Here is a 24,695-nt window from a genome sequence, read left to right on the forward strand (position 1 = left end):
ACAAATCGGCTGTTCAGCACTTGAATGATGAATGAATTTTGTCCAAAGTGTCCAGCCTTATATTTTTAAATCCTACATTCTTTAGGGACCACATGGTGGCTTGAGGATCTTCTTTGACTGCTTATATCGTTTATACCTAAAAAACATCCCTTTATCTAATAGCAGTAAAAGCATTAATTCGCTGTGTCTTATTGTTAAATATTTCAGGAAAAAATCTACATTAGTAACAATCTTAAATATTTCTAGAACTAAAATGGAAACAGTAAAGAACTGTAGCTTTTGCAGTTTGGGGCTGGAACAGAACCTTCACTGCCGTATTGCAGTTTCCCTCCTTTCATTGAACTTCCTTACCCATCAGCTGAGTCGGAGTAACTAATTGAGCCCACTTAGTCTGAGCCCAACGATAGCATTCCTTTTGCAGATTCACAGAAGAAAAAAAAGATCCCAGTCATTTCATGCGTGCTTGTATTTGAAGTATTTTACTGTAGGTGGTTACAACATGAAGATTAATAATAATCAGTAGAGCAAAAAGTTTTTTGGCCTTAACAAAGATCAGTTTTATTTAAGTTGGAGTAGCAAAAATGTACTCTGATATACACTTGAATCACCTGAACAAAATACTTTAGTACATAAAGCAAACAATTCTTTCTCATTTTGTCTCATATTGTATAAACCTTTGATCCTGACTTAACCTGGGACTGACACTGTCATTAACGAATCGAAAGATCCAGCAGTATTCACCTGAAAAACATGCAATGATCTAAGAGGTCTAATTCCACAGCTGCTTTGCATCAGTGCCCACCATTATATATATAATAATAATAATAAACAGTTTTCTTATATTAAAATATCTCCATGCGGACTAGCGAACCGAAGGGCAAAACACAAATGAGGACCCAAACATCATACAGTATCTATGAAAATATAGTTAACAGATATACAGGTAACAACAAAAAATATAAATACATTTTCATATATGTATATATGTACATCAGCAATGCGCCACCATGTAAGTATCACATTTGAGTGTTCAGAAACACTGATCTTATTTAAAGAAATGAAACAAACAAACAAAAAAAACCACCTCTCTCACCTCTGGTTAGAATATATGCAGTGGAAATGTTATAAGAACGCTGTAATAAGTTGTGCTTGTCCTTGCTTTTAATCAGTGTGATTGTTGTGTATATAAAGGAACAGCAGCAAAGTACAATACTAAAAACGATGATTTTTAACTGGCACTGGCCTTTTAGCACAGCTCACAAGAACTGTATCAGTGTAGTAGCCTGTCTCTGACAGAATAAGGCTTAGAGAACGTAAGTAAAATGTGAAAGTAGCATTTTAAAGGTTGTAATGACAGAAATTAAGTGATTAAGGAGCATGTTCATTTTAAATGCCAAAGTTGATGCTGTTGTGTACATGTTAAATAAAGCAAAAGAATAACAAAAACAACAAAAAAAATCAATCTGCAATCTTTTCCTTGACTGACTGAATTATGTAACTAAACTAGAAGGTTGTAAAGTGTATTATTTTCAGGACAAATAAGAAAAAACACTGTATGCACACATGTATCATTATTGCATTATAAATAAAACCGGATCGTTAACTTGAACCCTGTTTGCCTTCAAGTGTCAAATAAACCTTTTACAACAGAACCACAAAAAAAATAACTAACTAATACTGAACAACCCTTATAGTCCAAAAACAAAATAACCGAACAAGCAAACAAACAAACAAAAAACAGTTCCATACCATACATTCTATCTGGAGTAAGCAAATGATTCATTAAGAACAAATGACACACATTGATCGGACCTATTGCTACTGCCTTTGCTGTTTTGTTGTTGTTGTTTTGGGAAGAGAGAATGGCACTCCTACAAAGTAATACACCAACACATTTATCAATATGGCAAATCTAATAATGATCTTTTCAGATTTTTCTACCAAAGTAGCAAAAGGAAAAGGATATGGCAGAAATTGTAACTAGAAAGAAGCACTCTTAAAAGTTAACAGTGTACAATTGGAAAAAATGAGCTTTATGAGCTACACTATGTACATATCAAATAAGTTGATGCACATCCTCAATTTGATAGCGGATAACCTCTTGAAACATTTTTGCATTATAAAGTACAAAGTTTCTTTGTGTTAAAAATACTTTGCTGTTTTTACAGTTAGGCTTATTTTAGCTAAATTCTCCTGTTCAGACATAAACAGCAAGACCATGTAAAGACCATATATATATATATATATATATATATATATATATATATATATATATATATATATATATATATATATATTCAGATAATGTGCCTTGTGACAGAGGGACTTGGGTTGTGTTATTGTAGCTGGATTTGGAGAGCTACTGAAAGTCTTTTAAGCCCTCTGATGAGATACAGCTCATAGCTTTACAGATGCTGTTCCACTATTCACAGTTCTCAGGCAGATTCATGATAACGATGTTTTTCATCTTCAAGTGAAGACACTCTCCCACCCAGATGATCCAATTAGGTTGTGTAAAAACAGTCTGAACATATGAGCCTTCCTTTATATAAAGATGATGTTTGGATTCATATTATCTGCATAAAATATGTGTTTGCTGAAATTCTATAATCTAAGACAATAGCGTCATTTTACCAGGATGTATACCTGCTAATCAGCTACTTGAGTTTGCATGGTCCTCATGGTGGACATCTTTTTTACTGAACAGAGTGAACCACTAAGTAAAACACACATACTGTCTGCTGACCTCTCACACTGGTCATTCCACTCTGGCATGCTAAAAAGCTTTCATTAAAAAAAAAAAAAAAAAAAAAAATACATTTTGAAGATAAAGTGACAAAGCGTGGCTGAAACTGGTATTTTCTTTGGGACAGCTGTGGATTGTTTTAGGACTACAATACAAAATTAATGTGCATAAATAGTTTTCAATAAATTAATAAATAGACAAATCTCTGCTTCCATATATACAGAGTAACTGGCAAAACAAATAATGAATAAAAAACATTTTTGAACACATTTCTTATATCAGCATCAACATATTATCTTTTTCAATGTTACCATAAATAGTTTAGTTTTGGCAAGACGACTACAGTACAGCCCTGACTGAAAGTTTATTCTACCATGTAGCAATGATACTTACATGTTCACCATGACCATAAAGGGAAAATATATCCAGAGCTAGTTAACTATAAATACCATTATCTGTTCATGTACTGCAACCTTTCAAGCTTTTCTACTAGTCATCTGGTCAATTATTAAACATACTCTTATTTATGATCATATTAAAAATCCTCCATTCTCGATGATCCCTGGCATCCAGACAGAGCTGGTAAGGGAGGTTTAACCTACACAGTCTGGGTTTAATGCCCATGATAATCTCCAGTCACATGATTAACCACATTAGTATTGTCCATAAGAATATGTAACAGGTCACCAGTACCTTTCAGCTACTCCTAAAGTATCTCTTAAGAGATCTTTCAAAATCATAAATTCTGTGTATCCATAAGTGCTCAGTACATCATTGTCTTCAGTCAGACTTGTTTTAGCCAATTTAGCAGCTAATAAATCAAAAATGAGTCAAAACACACACACACACACACACACACACACACACACACACACACACACACACACACACACACACACACACACACACAAAATCCTAAATTATTTCAATAACAATTCAGTTAATAATATTCATATAAAAATTTCAAACCTTTTTGTTTTCACATCAAACCAGGCAGTAGTCATCTTTGTCCATCTCCCGGTCCTGTCAGAGAAGTTTGCATCATTGAACAGATCCAACATGCATATGTGCTCCTCTCCTTTCCTCTTTCCACTGTCCAAAGCCATTAACCGAATGCTCCATCACAAGTGGAAAAAAGGGAGGATTTACTGGATCGAGAAGAAAGTGTTCATAAAGGACAGGTCAGACTTTCCTTAGACAAGGAATGACAAGTCCTCATGGAAACCGACCAAGAGAGGGTAGTGATCAAGAAAAGTGGTGTCAATGGCAAGTGGGCAGATTGACAAAAATGAAGACATTGAATTCAATAAGGATGGAGAAACACAGGAAAACAGCATACATCAGGAGACACACAAAGCCAAGACGTCTGTCCAGGGTCCACTTATTCAGATGAACACCCAGAACCTGAAAGACAGAATCATCAGCTCTGAATTCTTTTAACAGCTTTATCAATTGACCTATATGAAGACAAATACAAAAATACTCAGAAACAATATCACATTCTAAGTTGCCACAAGCAATAAATAAATCGATCCATCGATCCATCTACCCATCCATCAATTCTTATGTCTTACCGTGAGAAACACAGATGCTAAGAGCAGTCCAACGGAGAAAATGAGACCTTTGCTGTTGAGATGAATCTTAATAAAACAAAGAGATTTAAATATTAGTTACTATTAGTCTTTTCTTACTGGTACAGAGCAACAAAACACAACATGCACATCTTAGTGCCACAACCCAAATGGATTAGGATTTTTACTGTACAACCATTATCCCTGTAGTGCTCAAACTACAGACCACATTGTGCAAGAACAAAAATCTGAAATACGGAAACAAAAATGAAAACATCTAAATAACCAGCAGTTAACAATACATAGTTAAATCTGTCCTTGAAATAAATATCCACCCAAAAAAGAAAAATTCTGAAATACAGTATTCGTTGACCTAGGAAAATCTTTACAGGGTGACCTTACTATATATAGTTCTCTATACATAACTGGCCTAAATACTGTATGAAACTCTTTCAGTGGGTGAAGTTATTTGAGTCCAGTGCTCAGCCTAGTCTAAGCACTGGGTGAGAATTTGATAAACGTTATATCAGTCCCTGATTTCTGGCTGTGACACCTATTGAAGAGAAAGCTGATGCAAGTCTAAAAAAATGATTAGCATGCACACATTTAAACGAACACACAACAAAAAACAAAAACATAAGGTTTTTGTGACATGTGACATAGTCCCATGATGTGCAGTGGCTTATGGGGAACACAATTCATAACAACACTGAGAGATTACTTCCTATCACACAGGCTTTGAAACCTGAATGCACACCATCTGTTGAAAATCTACTGCTCAAAACAAGTGGATGTATTTATTTCTAAATGTGGAGAAAGAAAATTTAAGGTGTTGGTTAAATCAGCAGAATGTCATGTATCTTCCAAGTGGACTGGGCTTTAACAGAAACCGACAGACCGGCAAAACAGATTGGCTGCACATCGCTTCCAAAATAAGCTCTCTGTATTTGTGTAAGAGGAGCGGTGGAACATTCTGAACATTTGCAAGGAGTAGACAAGAACTTTCAAAGTCATCTAACAGGTGTACACAATGTTTCTCTTGGATGCAAGGAGTTTCATCCTTCTTCTAACTCTCTTGCATTGTGATCACTCTTCCCTCATCTTCCTACATTAAGAAATTTTTATATATATATATATATTCACATTTCAGCAACCCTCTTCTGGAGAAATGAAACTTGGATATAGTTTAGAGTAGTCAATGTGCAGCTTTTATAACAGTACACATTTACTGTCCTCTGAAAATAAAACATGTATGGCTCAACATACAGCTATTATTGGCTGTACACTGTGTAACCATGCAAATCTGCATGAACTATTTATTATGTAAATTTTTTGTCTACGTGACAGGACCATACAAATTTGTGTATCTTGTATTAATGCAGTTAAAATTTTGTGCTTTAAATACAATTCTCTCATACTGACCACTGGATGTTTAGGCCTTGACTATTAGAAGATCAATAACACCATGAAATTGAGTTACAGCACTGTGGTCAGAGTCATACAGAGGTTTTCCAAGACGGGTTTCACTCAGAACAGGCCTCGCAAGGGTCCCTCAAAGAAGTTTAGTCCTCGTGCTATGTCTCAGAAGCAGAACACGATGCTCTCCTTTCAGAAACTGGGCCGAATGGCAATTTTCCAATATATTAATGATTCCAAATACACCACCAAGATGACAACTGCCTTGCAGATGAAGCTGAAGGTGAAGCTGAGGGAGTGGTCAAGTATGTCTCCAGACCTGACCACAAACAATAAATCTGTACTGCTATACAAACTGCCCATTCTTTTTCGTCTATTTTCGGCTCCTCCCACTAGGGTTCGCCACAGCGGATCATCTGTTTCAATACCCCTTCCTCTACATCTGCCTCTTTTAAACCAACTACATGCATGTCTTCCCTCACCACATCCATAAGCCTCCTCCTTGGTCTTGCTCTTTTCCTCCATCCTCTACATTCTCCTACCGTTATACCCCATGTCCCTCCCCTGCACGTGTCCAAACCACCTCAATCTTGCCTCCCCACCTTGTCTTCAAAACCTCCTGCATGTGCAGTCCATCGTCGTCACTCCCAACGAAAACCTCAACATCTTCAGCTCTGCTACCTCCAGCTCCACCTCCTGTCTTTTACTCAATGCCACTGTCTCTAAACCATACAACATCGCAGGTCTCACCACAGACCTATAAACTTTACCTTTCACTCTTACAGATACCCAAATTGCACCACTCCACTGCCCTCCCTCTCATTCACACACATGTACTCCGTCTTACTCCTATTGACTTTCATTCTTCTTCTCTCCAGCGTGTAGCTCCACCTCTCCAGGCTCTTCTCAACCTGCTCCCTACTCTCACCACGAATCACAATATCATCCGCAAACATCATAGTCCATGCTATACAAGCTGCACATTGGCTACTCAAAAATATATCCAAGTTTAATTTCTATACTATTGTCCCTTGAGAAAATACGTTCTACACTGACTGCTAAAATGTGAGGGGTGTACTTACCTTTGTTCATTATATTGTGGCTATAATGTGAGAAAATTCATCATATACAGGATTTCATACATTATAAACAGCACATTCTGTTGGTTATGTTATAACAATCATATTTGTTGGTTACTCACTGTTGAGCCGTACTCGACAGCGAGAGTCTGAAGAGTCCAGGGCAGCCCCAGACCAACCAGTATGTCAAAAACATTACTGCCAATGGAGTTAGACACCGCCATGTCGCCTAGGCCTGGCAAACAATATAAGAAAAACAAAAATGAAAGCATCTAAATAACCAGCAGTTAACAATACATAGTTAAATCTGTCCTTAAAAGAAATATCCACCCAAAACAACTTCCTTAATACACTTTACAATTAATCTGTAATCGTCAGTGGCATCCAAGATTTATATATATATATATATATATATATATATATATATATATATATATAAAAAATTATTCTGATTCAACTTTTTTTTGTGTGTTAACATCTAAAGTACATCTGTTTTCCTAATCAAAAATTATTAGGAAGTCAAGAAAATCTTAATTATTAACGATGGACTAGAATTACTTAAGAATGAAATAAAGATGGTCCATATGACCAGTTTTGACAATTTGTTGGATTATTTCTAGTTTCTCTTGAGCCCACCTTGCCGAGCTACTATAAGGCTCGCCATGCAGTCAGGGACGCTGGTGCCTGCGGCCAAAAATGTAATTCCCATGATGACATCTGGAATGCCCAACGTGAAACCGATGATTGTGACCTAAACAGTAAGAATAACATCGTGTTAGTGTTAGTATTAAAAAAAATCTAAATCATGAAACAGAAATGAAGTAGGAAGAAGGTGTTCTTACCATCCAAACCATGATGTAAGAGAAGCCGGCGATCCACATTGTAGAGGTGATGAAGGTGACCATGAACCAGCGTTCCCAGCGAGGCGAGGCACAGTTGGGTACCGTGAGGAAAAGCAGCAGACTCAGCGGCCATGCCAACAGCCACTTCACCTTATTGCACGTGCCTCCTTCTCACACACACACACACACACACACACACACACACACACACACACACACACACACAGAGAGAAAGAAAGAGACAAATAATGAAAGAAGATCAATGAATAGAAGATGCCATTACTCATGTTTTTGTGTTTAATCAGGCAATTACAAGCTACCTGGGCAATGGAAAGGAACCAAGGGTCCTTCATTCTCATCTTCCTCCTCCTCTTCTTCATCATTCTCATTGTTCTCATTATCCTCGTTCTCATTCTCTGTATCAGTGCCAGGATCTGCCCCTCGTGTGTCATCATCACGATGCCCATTCCTCCATGTATTCAAGCCTCGCTCTACACCCACTATGCCGTTCTCCATGCCACGCCGTACAGGAAATTTGACGGTCACCTCTGAATCACCATTGCTGAAATGACCGTTGATAAGACGCTGCCTCTGTAAACATACGCAAAACACACACCGATCTATCTGCTGATCTACACCACCTTTTATTTTTTACAACAGGCTTAGAGACTTGAGTGATTCACAGTCTTTCCCGGTGTCTAGGTTTACCAGCATGTGTCTGTTTTTGCAACTGTTGCAACCTTTATTTATTTATTTATTATTATTATAATTTTTTTTGCATCAATGACAATTTACTTTACAGAGTAAGGTTTATAAATATTTTAGGATATCCTGCTCTGTGGGAAAAAAAAACAAAACAAAAAAAACCTTTCATTAATTAAAAAAAAAATTAAGCTTTACAAAAATGTTTGCACAGTACAGGCCCCCCTAATTAAAACCAATTCAGCTTTAGATACTGATTTAATGAAAAAATAAATAAACATTTGGAGTACTAGTTGTAATACAAGTGTAAATGGCATATGGTTCCCGATATACAGTTTTTAATTTTTTTTTTACCTAAATAACTAACTTTCTTTTCGGCTTCTCCCGTTAGGGGTCGCCACAGCGGATCCTCCGCACGTTTTTGATATGGCACATGTTTTACGCTGGATGCCCTTCCTAACGCAACCCTCCCCAATTTATCCGGGCTTGGGACCGGCACTAAGAGTGGCTGGGGATGGTTCCCTGACCGGGAATCGAACCCGGGTCGCAGCGGTGGGAGCGCTGCATCTTAACCACTAGACCACTAGACCACCAGGGGACATTTTTTTTTACCTAAATGTAGTTACAAAATCCAAATAAATCCAAATAAATAATATACATTTTATAACTGAATAGTACGCATATATTCCTATGTACATACTGTATAAAGCATAAGACGTATTCCTTTACTTACTTAAGTAAACAAAATAGCAAGGTGTATGTATAAGGTATCAAAAACACATACAAAAAAATTAGTTGCTGTGTTGAAGAAATTGATTAATGTTTGTAAAATTGCATGTGCGAGTTTGTGAGTTCCAGAAGGGTGCTCCTGACCTCCATGATGAGCATGCGGGAGGCCATGGTAAGTCGGGTGCGTGGAGAAAAGTGGCTAGTGATCATGATCCTCATGCCAGCTTCAGAGAAGGTGAGCTGGTGTGGGTACGCAGACAGCAACTCATCCACCATCAGTACTGACGGCTTCCTGTGGAAATTCGCTGCACACAGAAGAAAAGATTAACACAGTGGAAACATCCACCCTCCTAATCTTTACTTAAACATGACAGGATTTGTTTTTATAATAATATTTACTAATACATTATTTATTGATTGTAATTTATAATTGTTACCTTTTTTAAGTAGCACAGCCGTAGCATCACATCCTTCATCAAGGTCTGTGCTGCTCGCTGTACCATTTCCCAAGTTTGTAGCTTTCTTCTTTCTCCGCTCAAAAAAATGCACCACGTAGGAGTTACACCTGAGTGACGTAGCGGTAATCAAAATACGTTTTAGCAAAAATACTTATTACACATTTAATTAGACTTTGAAAAAGACCAGTAAACTTACTTCATTATTAAAATGTACACCAGGTACATCAAAATCAGGACAAGTGATTCCCACCTTTAAAAAGCAACACACAATTTTTGATTTAAATATAATGTATAAGTCTTTATAGCACAAATCAATTAAACTATCGCTCCAAAATATAACTGAAATGGTAATAAATATATCATACTGTAAAGCTAAGTTTAATCTGTTAAAATGTAATATACACAATAAAGAATTTACTGTGAAGTTATGAAGCTGACTTACCATGTAACCTTCTCGTCATAGATAAACTGGAAAAAGAAAAACATGTTTACGTTAAACAGACGGAAAAAATAAACTGTATTGACTCTAATTTGTCACCAGGGGGCAGTAATATACTCTCTTCTTCTTCTTCTTCTTCCGGCTGCTCCCATTAGGGGTCGCCACAGCGGATCATCCGTCTCCATACCACCCTGTCCTCTACATCTGCCTCTTTCACACCAACTACCTGCATGTCTTCCCTCACCACATCCATGAACCTCCTCCTTGGCCTTCCTTGTAATATACAGCTTTCTCAAATATGATCTGAACATATTATTGAAGTTACTATAAATGTCAAATGAGTTTTTACATATTGCACTTTTCTTTACTTACACACACACACACACACACACACACACGCACGCGCGCGCGCGCACGCACGCGCACGCACACACACACACACACACACACACACAAAAACACTAACAGGTGAAGTGAATAACACTGTAACATTAAATATCTCCATAGAATGTGACCTGTCAAAGCAGAGTATATATTAGGCAGTAAGTTGATATGTTTGCAGCAGGGAATTGGGAAAGATAAGGAAAAGTGCCAAGGAAAGACCAAAAGCCTGTGAAAAAGCCAAACAGGGTCATTGATGTGCTTGGGTAACAAAGGCTGGACTATGTCTTCCAATCAACTTATTTTTCCAGAAAAAGTTAATGCTGACTCTGGTAGAAATGTGTCAGACCAGTCAGAGTGCCCGTGCTGACCCCTGTCCACCACTGAAAGCAACAAATGAACAAATTAGCATTCCACGAGGACCATGGAGCAATGGAAGAAGGTACTGTAGACGTCATTCGGAGATCTGGTGGAGTCAGAGCAGTTTTGGTGGCACAAACAGGACCTGCACAATATCAGTCTGGCGGATTTAATGGCAATTCGGTTTACAGAAAACAGAAAAACACCCTTTTTTTTGGCCTATTCATTCAAAGAACACAGCAGGCCACTTATGTAGCTTCACAAAATGTAATGTAATTTGTACTGAACTCATATTTACATAATTATTGTTTATTCAACACAGTCCAAGTGTATAATAAGTCAAATGTACTCAGAGCAACTACTTTAAAACAGCAATGCAATGTGTATATAACGCGATTCGCAGAAGTGTTTGCATCGCTCGACTCCGGATATCATGCTGGGTGTGTAGAAAAGAGACATGTGGAGGAGTGTATGGGCCTCCAGGGAAAGCTGCTTGAATCTCTTCTCTTTCTGTGTGAGAAGAGTCATGAGCTTGAGAGGAGCATAAGAAACTCCTAAGAGCCTTTACTCACCACGATCAGAGTGGTCACTGAGATAGTGTAGTACATGGAGTCCCTCATTAGTGTCCAGCAGGAGAGACGCACAGCCTGCAGACCAGGGAAAGACCAGGAAGGAAGAGAGAGTGAGAATGTAGTGAGCATCAAAGTATCCAAACGAGTTGCAGACAGTTGAGAGCAAAGTAACATATTGAGTAAATTGATGTTTCATGATAAGCTTATACAGCAGGTGGAAAAGGGTTTTCACTGTAGCAAAAAATTGAGAAAGAGTTATGAGTGGATTGATCTTGACATAGTTCTGCGTATGAATTTTTCTGCAGCGTGTTTATTTTTCAATCTATGTTCATTCAGGTAGGTCATATTACATTTTATCCATGTAGCTTTTCATCCATCATGATTCTTTCTTTTTATATCTGTCTATATAAAGTCAGTTTGCTTGAGTAAGTGTGTGTGCGTGCGTGTATGCATAGTTAAATGTCACCCAGCACATATTACATTGCAATCACGTTTGAACACACAGCCCTTTATGCCTTCCCATAAAGTAGAAATCCACCCTGAATGACTTGTAAATCTTTATAATTAGCACGTGAACTTTAGTGGCATTTGTATAGGATTTATTTTACCATGAAATGATAAATTCACTTTTGAGTTGAAGCTTTCAATCAACTTGTTGGCCTTTTTTTTACAACAGTTTCCGAACTTTCCTAGTTTTCAATTGGGTGCTGATAGTGGCACCAACTAGTATTTAGACCAGGGGTCACCAGTCTTTTTGAAACTGAGAGCTACTTCTTGGGTACCGATTAATGTGAAGGGCTACCAGTCTGATACACAGTTTTCAGTCTGATCTGAAATAACAAATTTGCTCAATTTACCTTTTATTATATGTTATTATTAATAATTAATGATATTCATCTATGTAAAGACACTGATCATGTTAATGATTTCTCATAATAAGTATCAACAATGATTTAACAAAGTAGGAAACAGATATTTTTAGAAAAGGCCCACGGGCTACTCATGTGGTCCTTGTGGGCTACCTGGTGCCCGCGGGCACCACATTGGTGACCCCTGATTTAGACCCTGACCCTGTCCTTTAGCCTACATCCACATTAATCAGGCCAGTTCTGAATATTTTTTATATTTGAAAACAATTTTAATTTACATTGGCATTTTTTATTTTTTTTTCCTGCTTTAATTCTATCATGAATTAAAATATGTTATTGGTTACAAAAAGATTTTTCCAGTCCACACTACAGCGTGAAAATGGTGCTTTCAAATGTATAAACTTGGAACAGTTTTTTTTAAAATAGCTTGATTTTTACTGGAAAAAAAAGCCCTCTTAATGTGTCAGAAAAGAAAATGGTTTGTTTTTGGAAAAAAAGTTTTTTTTTAATCCTGTTTGATAAAGATGTAGTCTTACTCTGTCAACCTCCCTCTACTCTTCGTCTGTGGATATGTGTGAACATGCATATTTCTCATAACATGACAGTGAACATCCCAAGAAAATTGCAAGAAGTTTTTTTGAATGTTTTTTTTTTTTACAGACAGTAAAACTTGGCCACTAATCCTGTGTGACATGAGATTTTTTTCATTTTTTTTCCTATTAAACACAATTGTAACACAAAAATTTCACTCTACGATGTCAGTGTGACATACAACTGAAAGATTCTCACATCAACCGACGACTGAAAAAGATTATTTTTATATGCTTTTGGGTTGCGTTTTCTTTTAACCACCATGATTCAGTTCCAGATCCATTTAACCAAGATTATGTGATTATTCTAAGGGAAATTGCTTTAAACTACAAAGGGACAGTCTGCAGATCAGTAGTGAAGCAGTAAATACCATACAAAGCCACACTTCTGGTCGGGATCTGGTGAGTGAAGGGAAGGCGCAAGCTATTAAAGTGTGTAATGCTGATGCTGAAGTAGTGTATATGCTTGCTATATAAAGCAGCCGAAGTTGAAGCCTGAGTGGTGGAAGTGGTGGACCACGGCAACCCAGGTACCTAATGTCGCTGTCAGCGTTGTCATGGTGACCAGAGGTTGCACTGCAGTGGAGGGCTTTTAACACCACACACGATGTGCACTTGCTCAGCAATTCATGCACCTTTGCTAGGCAGTTCAATCTCTGTGAGGTCAGTTTCTTATGTGTGTGGGTGTAAATGAGAAGGAATGTGGCCAGGATGAAAAAAGGACACAAAAAAACAGGTCTCAGCACTTTGAATTAGTCAACATCCTGTTGTTTTCATGAAAAGAAGAGAAGGCATGTAGATATGACCATGGGTAAAGGGGGTGAACTAAAACTGTCACAAAACTTTTCATGCTGCATATTCTGTGTAGGACACTGAATAGTTATACATTATTTGGAAGAAACAGTTAATGTGTTAGAAAAGAAACACAGACGGATCCAAATAGGAGGCATGCTATTCATGGTTTATATTTATATTTTCATGCTTTATATTCATATTTTATATTTAGTTTAGACCAGGACATCTGGATGCACCGAAAGATTAATGTATTTAGCATGTTTTTTTCTTTTATATGGGTGAATAGACAGATATGAAATGTGTGGGAGGAGAGAGACCACAAAATAGAACCAGCTCAGTTTGTTAAAAAAAAAAGTCACAAGCAGTTAGAAAGAAAAATAATAGTTTTGCAAAAAAAAACTAAACAAAAAAAGCAACAAAAAAAACCCCCAAAGTCACTTTTCCTCCAGTTTCTTTGGTTTAGACCACACCCACTTTCTGTTTAGATTCAAACCAAGACACAGATATGAATATTTGGAGCACTAAACAGATACAGACAGATATTGGCATTGTTTTACAATCCATATTGGCAGTCATAATGCCACAATAATCTGACTCCAAGAAACTACATAGTACTCTCTCCAACACAGTTTAAACACAGATGTGGTAAACAATCATTTTGCAGATGAATCATCGAGCAGGCTAATGTTACTGCAGTGTAGGCTGTGTTATGTGACTTTTCCTCTCAGTGCCTTACACTCCTATATACTACTACACCCTCACGAGAATGAGAACAGCACGCTATTTACACTATGACTGTTTCAATGTCAGAGAGTTAATTAAATTTGCCAGGAAAAATCCTTATTTCTGATTACTCTAACCTAACAAGACTGCACTTATGAAAGTAGCCTGCTATAGCTGCTCCTTACTGTCCTCTGCATTTAAAGACACAAATACATTTTTAGTCTGTAACTACCACAGCCAAATAATATGTACATACAATAACAACTCTCAGCAGCCCCTCTCAAAATAACACATTCATCCCTTCAGCATTGCAACCGATCAAACTCCTGTAGAGTGAATGAGATTATTCAATTTGTCGGTACAGAGTTTCTTGTTGCAAATGTCCACGGGGACAGATCCAGCCAGGTAAAAAAAAGGGAGGCGAAATGAACAAAGGAGTCTGAAATGTTTCGCATAATACCTGTCTTTTGATTTCCTTCGGACAACTTTCTATGTAAACTGTGCGTTCCGTCCGAGTGTGTTCACTTTCTGTGCTGTTTCCTTTTGATGTGATTAATGACCTTTGTTCAAGTGTATAAGTTAAGTTTTACGCTTTGCAGCGTAATCCTGTTTATTTTGTAATCCTGTATGATACATTAATTTTACTACTTCATGTTGAGTGTTTGTATTACTTGCTTCAATCCTGTTAATCTCCGCTCTGTCTTTACTTTCTATCCTGCATTTTTCTGGTCGGTTGTTGAACACATACTGTAGTATAGCTGCATGTGTATCACTTTAACAGCTATAACGTACGGTTGTATTTATGCCTTGATTTTAGCCTCTGCCAAAAGAATAGGCCGAAAAATAAATACGTTTACCTGCCCTGCAAAGATCCCACATACTCCAATGATGCACAGGATGTTGAAGACTGCAGAACCTACAATTGTTCCGACTCCCACATCTCCCTTGGTGATAAACACTCCTAGCCATATAGAGGAGAGTTTGCAGCACAGTTAAAGTCTCTCACACACAAAATTCAGTTAGTTATGTTGCCATTAAAGGTAGAAGCTTTAACAAAGTGAAAGCATGACAGCAGCATGTTTTTACCTATGACAGAGGTAAAGAGTTCAGGCGCTGAGCTGCCAGCAGCCATGAATGTTGCTCCAGCCACATCCTCGCTGAGATGGAGGCGCTGAAACACAAATAACACTCAAATTTAAGCATGGCACATATTTAAGTAATGAGACACATTGTGATTGTGAATGTGGCAGAAATATTCTTAGTATTCTGATAGTAATCCAAGAACAGCAGAATAAATGTAAAAATAAATAAATAAAATAACATCAATTAATCTGTGTGACTTGGTGTCAAGTCAGTCCCTATAATTTCTCTTATGTTGTATGTATCAAATGTATATGTATTTCTCAAATATGTACAGAGCAGTACAGTAGGTTTTCCATTCACAGATGGGGTGTGTGTGTGCAGATAAAATAATTCAGTCAGTTGAATTTAGCCACTAGGCAAAGTAACCTATTGATATTAAAGTAGGTATAGGAAATTTCAAATTGTGTCTGGCAAAAATTGGTATGAGGATGTTAAGTTTAATTTTGGACAAAAGTGGTTGGAAATGCCTTGATATTTAACATGCTCCATTCTTTACACTGCACTCTATTATCGACTGTATACCCTTATATCCACAAATAACGACAATGTTTTATGCTTGAATAAAAACCAAACACTAGCTAGTTATTCGTTTTGTAAATGTATTAAATAATTTACCTCACAAATCTTTTCCAGGGATGGCACAAAATAGTCATCACATACCAGGGCCAGGGCGTAGAACATGTACATAGCCTTTAGAAAAATGGACACAGATAATTCATTCAAACTACTGTACGTAATCAACGCCACATACAATGCAAAATTCCTGTTGTGCAGGAACTTGTCTTAAGCTTTGTTATCATTACATTTTGTAAAATTCGGTGTATACTTTTACCTCAGGTGCTCAGCAAATACCGTACAAAAAGATCATTCCTTATACAGTATTTCGGTTAGAATATTTTTCTTTAAAAAAATAAATAAAAATTATATATATATATATATATATATATATATATATATATATATATATATATATATATATAAACGCAATGCTGGGACAGTAATATCAATAGTAATTTAGATCAAACAAATAGCTAAATCCTGCAGTATGTGCTCTGTGGGCTTTATTTACAACCTGCTGAGTGGTCTGCCATCCAACATAAGAAAGCAGCTTGATACACAGATGCACTCCAACAGACTGTTGCTACGCCACAGTTCGTGGAAATATTACATAAGGAATTAGACTGGCTTTGGTGTCTTTCTGGTGGACAAGTGACGCTTTTTTTAAACCTCAGTTTATGACTTGCATATAAATTAATGATCTCATGGTTACAAAACATTTCAAAAGAGTCGCATACGCTGAGAGCATGCTGCCAACAGCGTCATTACATACACAAGTTTTCACACTCGTGCCGAGAACACTGGCCATTTCTGAGAATGTGTGGTTATATCAGAGCTGAGCCCACAGCAGGCACATGTGTGTATGTGGGATTAGTTCAACATCTGCTTGTTCTAAAATACAATGGCATCAGCAAAGTCTCTGAGTGAGGTTGTGCAGCATTTCTCTATACACCTAGAAATGTAAATACACATTTATATGCCAGTGGTTCCTCTATATATTTGTGGTTGGGAGGAAATGAACAAGACAAAATGTACAAGTGCAGTGGAAAGATAAAAAAGTAGTGGATTAGGTCTTTTAAATTAGGTTTAGAACCACTACAATGCTCCCACATGCACATACACACAATTGTTATTTTATTATGCTTGTGAGGACCTTCTATGAACATAATGATCGCTGCAACTAATGGATTCCATGTCTGCATCTAATTTTAACCCTTAACTTTAATAACGGCTAACCATTTGACTTAGGTTTTTTTTAAGATAGAATCAAACACACACCTTCCTGTTGTCACAACAAGGTCCAACCCTGTTAGGCAGGTGACCTAAATGGAAAAGCCCCTCACCCAAACCCTGATATTTTCCAAATGTATAGTGGCCCTGTGGACCTTTACATAACACATGCTAACAGACCGTAATGTATATATTTAAACGAAATCTCAGCAGTACTGACCAAAAACAAGAACAATTAGTGTGTGCAATCTGATTAAAACACACACACACACACAAAATATTGCTGTTATGTAATTAACCCCACTCTTATCCTGAAAAAAGTAAATACCATGAAGATAAATGAAGTATGGAAAAGTTTCCTGTGAGTAACTGCTCACTAACTGCACAAAAAGTTAATTACACCGCACCACATAACAGCAGTGTCACATGAGCCCACAGAGGACTTCAAGAGCCACATGAAGTGCATTTAAGTCTTTATCTGTCAATTATGAAAATTCGTACATCAAGTCACACAAACGGATTTAGACTGGCAGGACTATATACAGCCTTTAAGTAGCAAAAGAATATGTTAATTCAGCATTTTTATGCACCAATTAATTTATGGTGTTATTTAATTAGAAATATACACATATTTGTATATTTTTTTGTTTATTAATCTTTAAAAATGTCTCTAATTTGCATACAAATACATATAGAGTGAGTATAGACACGCACACACACACACACACACACACACATTATATATATATATATATATATATATATATTATATATATATATACACATACATACTGTAAATCAACAAATCCAAATGACTGGTGCCAGTCAATTTGTCACACCAATCCAATAGTCTAAATACACACCAGTATAAAATCAGTTCAGTTCCTTTTCAAGCACATGGGGCAGTACAAAAATAAAAAATAAACCCATTTTCACAGGTTTTACTAAATAATAATAATTATTATTTTTTAAATAAAACAAAGCAATGCAACATACAATGCATAAATAATACAGCATGATATGTAGTATGACATTTAAGTGACTCCTGTCATATAAGAACTAATTAAATAAAGCTGGAGAGTGTATTACCAGAAGCAACAATACTAATGGTAACTATGCACTTGCAAGAAACCCACCAGCATCCAGTATAACCATTGGTTGAAAAGCCATCCAATGTGTCATTGTGTTTAGTTTCCATTACAGTTCCCCTGCAGCAGCAGAGTTGCTAATACAATAACAAACTCTCACATATTCTTCAGAAAACCACCTTAACCTAACCAGGGTCATGTTAAAACCTCATTGAAACTAGTCCATTACAGGGACCGCAAACATATTTTACATAAACAACTTACTGGTCTGGTTTAGGAACATGCATGACTGTGCTGAAATAGAAAACATGCGATTATAAAACTCAGCAATTGTATATCAATTAAAACATCTGTGATCTGCAAATCTGCATAATTTACAGCAGCCACACTGTCTCACTGACTAAGCCACACCATTCACTCTGTTCTTGTCTCTCTAAAGGCCAGTTGCCATCCTACACCCACAGTCCACTTGGGTTTTTAAAGCCATTTGTTAACATTTCTGAACTGGCAACAGTGTGACTGAGTGAATGTAAAAAAAAAAGGCTGCCAGATGGAAACAGAGAGAAGATGTTGGAGATGTAAACCATAGAAAACCTGAATGGAACAGCCTGCGATAAATCACACTGCACTCTTTCTGCTCTATTCAACATTGTGCGGATATGCATTGTTTAGATGTTAAAGTGAGTACAATTTTAAAACCTAAAGGAAACAACAAAAGCAGAAGCAATGAGGCAAAAGTAATTATATTTGCTAACAAATTATGTGAGTTATGTGTCATTAGGTCAAAGATTTGGCAAAAATGCACACACAAATACATGCATGCAAATACATACACCATAACTGCCAAAGTCAATCTTCTCAGAGGTTCCACCTGCGGTGTTAAACAGAGTTTTTAAACTTTATACCAACTACTCTGAAACCATATAATTGAAGAAAGTCATGATCACAGGCTATAACTTAAATAAAACTATTCAGAAAGCAGCATGAGAAGGTATAAGACCATCCATTTCTCTGCAAAAACAAGTATCTAAAAGAAGCCATTCAGGCAAGGCTATGAGTCCCCTGAGCTAAATCTTACCAACCCAATAAATTAATAAAATGTCTTAATAGCAAAGCTTTTAAATAAACCAAATACTCTCACCACTTTAGTGAAAATATCAGAATGCTATAATAGCAATTTAACCTTTTCTTCTTCCTGAATTGTTCCACTAAAACTCTATTTTTATTAAATGTTACTGCTGCTTTAAATTTCCTATAAACTTTGCTCCTTGGTGGAAACAACATTGACCTAGTTGTGTTTCCATAAACTTTACAGTGTGTCCAAATCCTTCATCGTGGTTTTCAGGTCGGAAAATCGAAGGTATCCGTGTTATTTTCAGCCTTGTTGAAAAGTAAATGTCTCCGTGTCTGAGCTGTTGCAAAAAAAGCCATAAAATTCTCTTGGAGTCTGATTTTGGAGACAAAAGTAAAGGTAACTAGGTCAAATGTCTATCCTTCAAGCAAGCAAATGAGATATATCGGTATTGAATGTTCGACCAATCTCTCTTGTGGTTTCATTTGTACCTGCCCAAAACATAAGCAAACAAGTGTGACACTAAATGTTATGGTCAACTATATTGCAATCATGTTAAGGATAAAATCTTTACTGAAGATAAATAAATGTATTTTTTTATTTCATGACAATTATTTTCTTACTAATTTTTATTTTGTAACTATCTTTGCAAATCACAAAACTGAGCCAATTGATTTATATCCACTGCCATGGTACATTTTTGCATTTGTTATTGCATAGATAGTGTAACTGAATCAACAACCATTGTAAACAAATGTCCATTTAAACTATTTATTTATTGTATGCCAAAAAAAAAAGCCAATAGCTCACACACACACACACACACACACACACACACACACACACACACACACACACACACACACACACACACACACACACACACACACACACACACAGAGACACACATACACTTACACCAATGATGTGCAGAGCCACAGCTCCCTCCATTCGCTCTTGGTTGGTGAAAATGTCTTCAGGGAACTCATGTATACCTGAGAAAAACAAACACATGGATCATTACACATAAACCACTCACATGCACACAGACATGCCACAGGGGTCCCTCAGACAGGCAACTGGTTCAGTTTATTTTTCAAGGAATTTCATTGACAATCATAAATATATTCCCATTTGTTGCCATCACTGGCTACAAGAAGTCCCCCAAGAATCTCTACTACTGTAGGTCCCGCACAACTTTCAGTATATATGTTTAAACTGGGCAAAATAATTTCAAGCAGAAGCTCTCATTTCACTGCTACACTTATAATTTATATTTGTTTGAATTCGCTAAGGCATATCCATGAGTGTTTTGAAAATGTCAAAATCTGTCCAGCAAAATCCAACCCAAGTCTTAAAACAAACTGTAAAATGTGTCATTGTTGTAGTTACCTGAGCCTGCTTCTGGTTATCTGATTAACTCAAATGTTGTCAAGTTAAACATACATTTATATAACTCAGTGTCAATTATAATGTTTTGCATATTGGAAATATTAATTCTTCTATAGCACACCTGTGACTTTTGGTGAACCCACTTTCAATTGCAGCATCTACTATCCAAGTCTTTCTAATTATAGTGATCTAAGGATTGAATATGGTCCGAGCATGAGATCTTTGGATCTGTTGCCATGTGCTTATAAATGCTACCCAAAAAGTGTGAAACCAAATTCCAACCTACAGGAGATGTGAATGCACAAACTGTAGTTCAGACACTACCTGCAGTGCCATCTGGATTCATGAAAACGTTATTCTGTTCGTTTTGATTAGACATTTCAAAGAAATGATGACGCTGCTGCCTTCACAGTATACTGTTAAGTTGGTGAAATAAGCTGCTTTTTTAAAACTGTATTCAATCTTCAGCTAGTTGACCAAGCACTAAAAGAAAGGTAGTCAAAGATGTTGCTTTTGTATTGAACCCCTACATTGATGCTCTTACCTTCAATATTTCCAAGAATAACTTCTTTTGATGTTTTTTTTCAGTACACTTTCTCCTTGCATCATGTGTTAAAAGTATGTTGACCTTTATGGGCTGATTAAATTCGATTTGGTTTGTTGTCAGCACATGGTATATGCATCCTCATGTTTGGTTTCTTTACCATTAAAATGTTTACATACATGTGAGCTAATTGAATATTGCATGAATTTTTACATTTGACAACCGTCAAACTAGAGCAATCCTCTCACTGATTATGGATCAATATTGAATTGTCTACTGACCACCCTCTTCATGTCCACTGTTTGGTTGGTTGTTTCAAAAAGCAGATATTTTATAATCGTCAAGGTCAGCAGTTTGAAAGCTATTATAGAGTCTGTTACTTGATATAGTACTCTTGCTCTACATACAGATGGTCCCCGACAAAATTGTAAAAATATAAAAACAATTCGTGCAACAGGCACAGGCAGCAGCGCACGATGTACGATACTTTGGACGCGCGGCTGGGATGAGTGTATCTTGCTAGCAGTCGACGGAGTAAAGTTGTCTCAGTGTGGATTTTTTTGTTTCAAACGGTTTCAAACAGCAATTCCAGTGATGAAAGCATGTCTTTCAAGCGCCCAAGTATGTCTCCTGATTGTAGTGAAAAGAAAGAAGAGGAAAGCCATCAGTTTAGAGCAGAAAATGAAAATTATAAATCAGCATGAAGCAGAAAAGACTGCCACAGTCATAGTACCATCTTCGACTTATGATATTTTTGACTTACTATGTGGTCGTCATAACGTCTCTCCATCGTAAGTAGAGGACTGCCTGTACTTTCCTGAAACTTTCTTTAAATTAAATGCATTAATAGCAAAATAGGCTCAATTGTTAAGATCTTAAAATTAAGTGATGCCCCTTCACTACATTTAAACAGAAATAACAACAATCAGACTGAGCCAGAAATGATTTTCACCTGCTGATTGCCATGCAGTTACTAACCAGGGCATCTCAGCGCTCAGAGCTACTGTTAACAAGCCATTCCCAAACTCAGCATGCCACACTGATGGCTGCATTGATCAACTCTGGCCCACAGACTGAACTAGGACTGTGTGAGTGTGTGGAGTGTGTGGAGGGATTATATAAGGCCATGGCTGGATTCTAAGTGATTGGAAATGACGAGAAGAGTGAAGTCAGTAGTAAGCTCTCTCAAGCGCTGCAATTGGGTTTGTTATTGTACTGGCAGTCATGACGTCAAGAACAGAACTACTTTAGCTCTCTATTAAAATCTATGAGACACTTTGTCATAGTACAAAGACGCATGACCATTTATTTTAATGTTAAACTCTGTCAAAGATCAAATATAAAGGCTGTACCGGCTCAACATGGCTATATTAAGAATTAGTATATATACTGCTTCCAATATTTCTAGTTTTCATTTTATTCTATTTCTATTTTAACATCCAGTTTGGACAAATCCTGGTTCCACCAATCCTTGCCCCTGTCATAGCAAGTTAACTAATCCTGTCCCTTCTTATAACAAATTTGACCAATCCTGGCTGTTTTTGATTCCATGTTTGATCAATCCCAGATCCTCTCATAGCAACCTTGACAAAACCTGACCATTGCCACAGTAAATCTGACTAATCCCAACTGCAACCATAACACGTTTGACCAATCTCACTTGTGCTCACAGAGCATTTAACCAATCACCAATCCCACCAACTCCTGCAGATGTTTTTTTTTTTTTTTTTTTTTATATAAACAAATTAGTAATTTGAATGTATATTGCTAAAATAAAGCAGCTACTGAAGATGTATTAAACACTGCAATATACACTTCGCATAAGCAACAGACATCCATATCAATTAGGGCTGTCAATCGATTAAAATGTTTAATTGTGATTAATCGCACATTTTTATCAGTTCTGAATGCATCATAATTCAATACTTTTCAAGTTTTTAATACTCTAATCTAGGGCTGCACCTTTCAATTATTTTAGTAATCAAGTATTCTACCAATTATTCCATCGATTATTCGAGGAATCAGATAAAAATTACTTAATTAAAAAGCATTACCAAATATACAAGAGAAAATTTGACAGGTCTCTTAAAATTAACAAGTAATTTGTCTCCTTTTTTTTTTTTTTTTTTTTTTGCTGAAATTGCATAAAAGAATATCTGTGAAACTAAACCCATTTAATGCATTTAACTGCGATTTTACATCAAGATGCAAATGCAAATATATAAATAAATAAAAATATATAAATCAATTTCAAATGACTTTAAAAGAAGAAAACGTACTTCAGGGATTTCTTTATGTTTTAGTTTTAAAATGATCCCAAAAGTTGGAAATATTCTGTTGTGTTCTTTGGCCTGAATCTTCTCCTCACCTCTCAGTGTTTTCTCCCTGTTCCTCCATTTTTCATTCTGCAGCATCTTTAGTGTTGTATGAAAGCCCGTTTCCACCACATAAAAAAATTGCCTAATACCTCGACTTTATTTCTCTCTTTTTTTTTTTGTCGATTTTTTTTTCTTCTTGCAATTGCGACTTTATTTCTCATAAACATCCAACATTTCTGGTGCATCCACCAGCCTGCAGTTTGAAGCTGTTGGTGTAACGAGGCCTCCTCTGCTTTATCTGACTTGTTTCGCCTCCTCCAGAGCTGATTGTAGACAGAGTTCTCTCCAGGGATCGGAGGCTTAGTTTGATATCATGGAATTCTATTGATAATAGCCTATTTAATTTTTTTATGTGTAAAGCTTTCTTTACACATCTACAGAGGGGGTGACGCTGCCCGACTGGCAAAAAATTAATTAGAATTGCGAGAAAAAGAATTGGATTAAGCAAATGTTTTTTTTATGCGGCGGAAACAGGCTTCCATAGTGTTTACCTGTCGACAGCGCTCTAGAGTTTAGCAGATGGTACGTCAGTAATAATGGTCCTTGAGGATGGACTATGGACTAAACCAGGGGTGAGCAATAAATTTTTACAAGGGGCCACATGAGAAACCCGAATTGTGTCAGAGGGCCACACCAACGCTAATATTTTAGGGATGCACCGAAATGAAAAATCTATTCAAAAGGCAATGAAATTCATAATTTTTTGTGTTATGCCTTTTGCCTTGGCACCATCACTGGAAAACTTTCCTGCCTTTTCAAAAACGTCCACTACAGACGGAGTGCGCATGCTCGGATTGACTTTACTTTTCTGCGCCACGTTCTTCTCATATTTAGAATGGCAATCGAGATGTTTGGATTTCAGGTGATAAATTAAACCCGACTTGGAGAAACTCTTTGCAGATACACCCCCTCTTGAAATTTCAGCATTGCATGTTCTGCAAATCACTATCCGCACACCGCAGACATGTTGCTCTTATCCAGATAACCGTGTGCTGGCTGCGCTTTTTTATTGCGTCAT

The 24,695-nt window shown here is 36.8% G+C and overlaps 1 protein-coding gene across 1 annotated transcript in view; it reads right to left on the bottom strand.

The window, feature by feature from the left end:
* Positions 1 to 3,043: 3,043 nt before the first annotated feature.
* Positions 3,044 to 24,695, bottom strand: part of slc24a3 (solute carrier family 24 member 3) — a 75,390-nt gene continuing 53,738 nt past the window's right edge. Inside the window, exons 4-18 of the mRNA XM_083539469.1 lie at positions 20,282 to 20,358; positions 16,031 to 16,105; positions 15,359 to 15,443; positions 15,130 to 15,233; positions 11,296 to 11,370; positions 9,986 to 10,011; positions 9,740 to 9,793; positions 9,523 to 9,650; positions 9,230 to 9,390; positions 7,975 to 8,245; positions 7,655 to 7,821; positions 7,449 to 7,563; positions 6,935 to 7,047; positions 4,321 to 4,386; positions 3,044 to 4,150 (exon numbers count right to left, since the gene is read on the bottom strand). Of these exons, the coding sequence (XP_083395595.1) occupies positions 4,007 to 4,150; positions 4,321 to 4,386; positions 6,935 to 7,047; positions 7,449 to 7,563; positions 7,655 to 7,821; positions 7,975 to 8,245; positions 9,230 to 9,390; positions 9,523 to 9,650; positions 9,740 to 9,793; positions 9,986 to 10,011; positions 11,296 to 11,370; positions 15,130 to 15,233; positions 15,359 to 15,443; positions 16,031 to 16,105; positions 20,282 to 20,358 (1,661 nt within the window). The 3' untranslated portion in view covers positions 3,044 to 4,006. The remainder of the gene's footprint in view (positions 4,151 to 4,320; positions 4,387 to 6,934; positions 7,048 to 7,448; positions 7,564 to 7,654; positions 7,822 to 7,974; positions 8,246 to 9,229; positions 9,391 to 9,522; positions 9,651 to 9,739; positions 9,794 to 9,985; positions 10,012 to 11,295; positions 11,371 to 15,129; positions 15,234 to 15,358; positions 15,444 to 16,030; positions 16,106 to 20,281; positions 20,359 to 24,695) is intronic.

This window comes from Silurus aristotelis (genome assembly GCF_946808225.1).
Source record: "Silurus aristotelis genome assembly, chromosome: 4".
NCBI classification, from domain to species: Eukaryota; Metazoa; Chordata; class Actinopteri; order Siluriformes; family Siluridae; genus Silurus; species Silurus aristotelis.